The following is a 4,977-nucleotide window of genomic DNA, read 5'->3' as shown; positions in this document are numbered from 1 at the left end:
TGCTGGAGAGCAGCCTCTGCACGCCCAGGGAAATGGAGATGTTATCCCTGTCCACAGCTGGCAGGAGAGCCGGGGACAGAGCAGGTGTCCTGAGCCCTGCCGCGCTGCCAGAGCCGGCTGGAGATTCCCTGGATGCACACGTGGAGGCAGCCGGCCCTAATGAGTGTTAATGAGCGCTAACGAGCGCCAGGCTAAGGAGGAGCCAGCCCCAGGGGATGTGGGGTTTGAAGGAACCGCGAGGGCTGGGGTTGCACCCGGAGAGGCCGGGCTTGGGAAGTGCCGATTTCTCCCCGGGAAAATGGGCTTTTCCAGAGCAAATGTGGCCAGGTTGAGGCTGCAGGGAGCAGATCTCCTCCGAGAGGGCTGTTGGTGGGACAAGGTGTGTGAAGGTGGAGATGTCAGTGCTGGAGGGAACACCGGGATCTGCCGGGGGCACGTCCCAGGGGATGGCTGCTGGCTCCCCTTGTGCCATCACCATCCCCCGTCCCGGCAGGTGCCGATCACCGACCCCAGTGCGTATTTCATTCTTATTCCTGGAAACGTCCTCCACCCCAGAGGTGTTTCTGGGGGGCTCTGTGAGCAGGACCCGCTGCCCATGGAGTTGTCACATCTCTTGAAGCAGTTTGGGGGTGGCTGTGTGTGTCCCTGTCCCAGCTGCCAGCAGTGTCCCCATGGCAATGGCAATGACAGGATGACCCCGGGGTGGATCCCACCGGTGCCTCCCAGATCAGCTTGAGGCCAGCTCCAGCTGCTGCCAGTAAAGCTCCATTTTCTATTTTCCATGGCTGTGGGCTGGCCTGGTGCCCACTGTGCCTGTGGAGCTGTGATCCAATTCCCATGGGAGAGGACTCTGCTCACGGCTCAGGAATCGCAGGGCCCTGGTGCAGGGGGGAGCTGGGGTGTCCCTCTGTCCCCACTGACCTGGCCGGGAGCACATCCCCAGCAGGCCCCCAGTGCCCTGATCCCACTGTGCTGGAAGCCTGGGAAGGGCTGGAAGAAGAGGCCAGCAGCCAGCAGCTCGTAAAATAGACTACATGCTTTATTGGATTGAAAAGTTTTATGAAATGACAAAAAAAAAAAAAAAAAAAAACAACCTTAAATCAAGAGTTGGCAGATGCGTCAACAGTTGCCGTTTGGTGGATCCCCAACCCCTTCTCCAGAAACATCCACAGGTCTCTGCCACCACAAGCAGCTCCAGCCCCGGCCCCCCTGGCCCCGCTCCCGGGGGGCCCTGCCCGTGATAGCGGGGTGCCCAGGGAATCAGGGTGCCAAGCCAGCGGCCGTGGGGCCAAGCGCATCCCCCCGTCCCCAGGGAAATGCAGGCACTTAAGTCATTGAGAGGAATTTTTCACTTATCCCAAAGCAACAGTGAAATTGTTTAACTCCCACCTACGGAACAAAAAACACCTCTGTAGCCCTTCCTGAATTGTCAAGACACAAATATATTACTCTGGCATAAAGCAAGGCCCCGGGGGCTCTCGGCATCCGGCCTGGCCTCCTCTTCCTCCCCCTGTGCATCCTCCTCTGCCTCGGCAGGAGCAGCCCCCTCCCCACGCTTGGGGACGTGTGGGACAGTGGTTTGGGGACTGGGGATGGAGAGAGTGGTGAGGACAGGGACCCTGGGCTCGAGGGTCATGTGGTGCCAGGGAGCTGCCTCGAGTGGAGCAGGAGGGGGCCTGGGGGTTCCCCTGGCAGCCCCAGTGCTGGGGGATGCTCCTGGAGGGAGCTGGGAGAGGGGAGCAAGGGGATGGAGCAAGGCTCAGCCCTGGGGATGGAATGGTGCTCAGCCCTGGGGATGGGGCAGGGCTCATCCCTAGGGACAGGCTCAGCCCTCAGAGGGAGGAGGGCTCAGCCACAGTTGCTGCCCTGAGTGGGGACCCCCTCGGAGGCCAGGGCTGTGATGAGGACAGACCGAGCCGGGGGCTGTGAGCAGCAGCATGTGACCCACAATGTGCTGAGGGAGCACGGGAGAGCCCCTGCGAGCGGCTCAGGACGGACTGAGACCCGGGTCAGGCTGTGCTGGCACGGGCTGGCACAGCCAAGGACGCTGCGGCGTGTGGCCTCAGGGCAAGGGGGACACTCCCTGTGTGAGCCTCCTTCGTCCCTCGGGAGGGCACAGAGCCCCCGGCACCCGGCCTGCTCCAGGGGGTGGAGCAAGGACAGCGGGAGGACACTGTCACGGTCCGGCCACCCAGGCACAGCCCGTCCCCTGCCCTGGAGAGCCCCGCTGTGTCCTGATCCCTCCCTCTGGCCCTGCCCAGCCAGGACAGGGGACACGCGACGGGTCTGCTCCCGAGAGCCCCCCCTCTTCGGGTGGATGTGGTGGCTGGACCTCGCTCTGCACCAGCACCCCTCGGGATGGCCCTTCCCTCACTGTCCCTTGTCACCAGGGTCCTCGGCCGGGTCCCTGGGGCACGGCGGGTTCGGAGGAGTCCAGGGGACTGGGGAGGGTGCCCGGGGAAGTAAACCCGGGGACAGGCGTGGGCTCCTCCCCCGCGGCGTCCCAACCTTCCCCAGCCACCGGGCAGAGCAGTGCGGGGACAGCCCTGTCCCCGCGAGCCCCCAGGCGGGACGTGGGGACCGGGAGCACACAAGTACCGGCAAGGGCAGAGTCCTCCCCTGCTCCTGCGTAGCGAGAGCTGCTCAGGAGGGGATCCCCCTCCCAGGGGCGTAGCCATGGGGGCCGGGGTGGAAAAGTGACTCGGAGAAATGAGGGAGAACCGCTGCGACCTGAGTCACCCCGGGCGGGAGCGCGGAGCAGCCGGCGCCGCCCCGACCCTCCATCAGCCTGTGCAAAAGTTGGAGGAGGCAGGAAAACAAATTAATAACAACAACAATAAAAAATAAAATAAAAAAATAAAACCACATTGAAACCAAACCCAAAGGCCGCGTGGCTGAGCAGAGCAGGAGTAACTGGAAGCCATGCACAGCAAAGCCGGGACCGCAGCGGTCGGAGGGGAGGGCAGGGGCGGCTCTTCTCCCGGGGTAGCCGGCGGCGTCGCGGTTTTTCGTCTCGGAGATCAGGAAATAAATAAGTTTAAATAGCTCCTCCCGTGCCGGCGCTGGGGGTGACTCGGGGTGCGGAGGGTGCCGGGGCCGCGCTGCGATCCCGGTGCACGGCCGGCCCCGGGCCCGGCGGGACGCGTCCGGGGGTGTCCTCCCCCTACTTCTTGGGCTTCTTGAAGATCTTTAGGGGGAACTTTTTCTTGCTCTGGCCGAGGTCAACCTCGTCGCCCGTCAGGCTGCTGTCCTCGTCCCCCGGACTCTTCTTGGCGGCCAGCTGCGGGATGCGGGTGTTCCTGGCGCCGCTGGGCCGGCAGTCAGAGATGGGGGAGGGGGTGTCGGGGTCGGTGGAGCTGGGGCTGTGCGACCGGGACGAATCCGAGTGGCTGGGCTTGCCGGCCGTCGGGTGGCTGATCTCCCCCAGGCTGGAGGACTTCTCCATGCCGTGGTTCACCATCATCATCTTCTTCATCACCATGGGGCTCTCGGGCAGCCGCTCCTGCAAGGCCGCCAGGGCGGAGGGCTCCCCGTGCCGGCTGCCGCCGTTGGGGGTGGGCGCGCCGGGGGCCGGGGGCCCGGGGACAGCCTCCTCCATGGACCTGGTCAGCAGCGTGGGCCGGGCAGCCAGCAGCTTGGGCGCCGAGCTGGGGATACGCTGGTGGTCGCTCAGGTGCGGGATGGAGGAGTCGGAGTCGCAGCGAGTTAAATCTCTGCGGTGAGAGGGCGGAGAGAGAGAGGGGCATCAGTGCCGGCCCCGCCCGGCCCGGCCCCGCACACACGGATGGACGCAGCGGCCGAGGGGGGCGTGGGGACCCCCCAGTGACCCCGGGGAGGGGGCTGGCAGTGAGCCCCTGCCCACCCCCGACCGCCGCCCTGCCCCTGGCTCTGCCATCCCCGTGTGCCCCCAGGGGATCCCGGGACAGGGGCTCACCGCCAGCACCCCGAGCAGCTGGGAGGGAGCGGGGACGGGGAAGCCGGATGGAGGCTCATTCCTCCCCGATGGATCCCAGCGGGACCCGAGAGTGCTCCCAGTTCGCCCCAACCCCGGTGTCCCGCAGGTTCCCGGGAGGGCCCCTCAGCCCTCGCCACATCCGTGTGTGGGCCCGCGTCCCCCGCCCCTGCCCCTTTCCCGGCTCAGCCGGTGCCAACCTCTAATCCCGGCGGGAGGAATTAGAGGTTGGGCGCTCCCACACGAAGCCATGCCCAGCCCCGCCGCTGCACGTGGTTTGTGCCCAGCCTGTGCCTACCGGTGACGGCCAACGGGGCGAGAGGAGCTCCCGGAGCCCCTCTGGAGACTGGGAGGCAGGAGGACGGGGGAAATGACAAGTCACAGCTCGCTCCTCCCGGCTGGATGGGTGCTGGCCCCGCATCCCCGGGGCCCCTGCCCAGGTGCCACCGTGCCCGGGCAGCCGGGCCGGGAGCTCCGGTGCTTCCCCCTGATGCCACGGCAACGCCGGAGGCTGCCCGGACAGCGGGATGGGGTGAGGGGCCCCGGCCCTGCCCCACGCATAGGAGGGGGGTGCAGAATGGGAGGCAAATGGAGAGGAAAGGAGCGAGGGGGAAGAGAAGCGAAAGGCGGTGAGAAGAGATGGGAGGTGCTGACCTGTCCCTCACCCCAGAGCCCCCTGATCTCTGCTGCTGGCACAGACACCTGGACATGGGTCACCAAACCTTGCCTGGCACTGCACGAGGAGTCCCAGATCATCTCCTACGGTACCACCATCAACATCAGCCTGGAGGCAGCTAAAGAGACCGGCGAGACAAGGGAAAACCTCCTCAACAGAGCTGGCACCTGTGGAGACGTCCAGGCACAACTGGGGAGATGCTTAGGAATCCCAGACTGGTTTGGGTTGGAAGAGACCTTAAAGCCCATCCAGTGCCACCCCTGCCATGGCAGGGACACCTCCCACTGTGCCAGGCTGCTCCCAGCCCCAATGTCCAGCCTGGCCTTGGGCACTGCCAGGGATCCAGGGG

The 4,977-nt window shown here is 65.5% G+C and overlaps 1 protein-coding gene across 1 annotated transcript in view; it reads right to left on the bottom strand.

Moving 5' to 3' along the window:
- Positions 1–1,018: 1,018 nt before the first annotated feature.
- LOC121676721 (stromal interaction molecule 1-like) overlaps positions 1,019–4,977 on the bottom strand; it is a 67,318-nt gene continuing 63,359 nt past the window's right edge. The window contains exon 12 of the mRNA XM_042012657.1: positions 1,019–3,713. Within this exon, the coding sequence (XP_041868591.1) occupies positions 3,164–3,713 (550 nt within the window). The 3' untranslated portion in view covers positions 1,019–3,163. The remainder of the gene's footprint in view (positions 3,714–4,977) is intronic.

This window comes from Corvus kubaryi, unplaced genomic scaffold (assembly GCF_017639235.1).
Source record: "Corvus kubaryi isolate FWS band 111438036 unplaced genomic scaffold, C.kubaryi_AGA036_p1.0 114, whole genome shotgun sequence".
NCBI lineage: Eukaryota > Metazoa > Chordata > Aves > Passeriformes > Corvidae > Corvus > Corvus kubaryi.
This window is presented reverse-complemented; position numbering and strand designations above follow the sequence as displayed.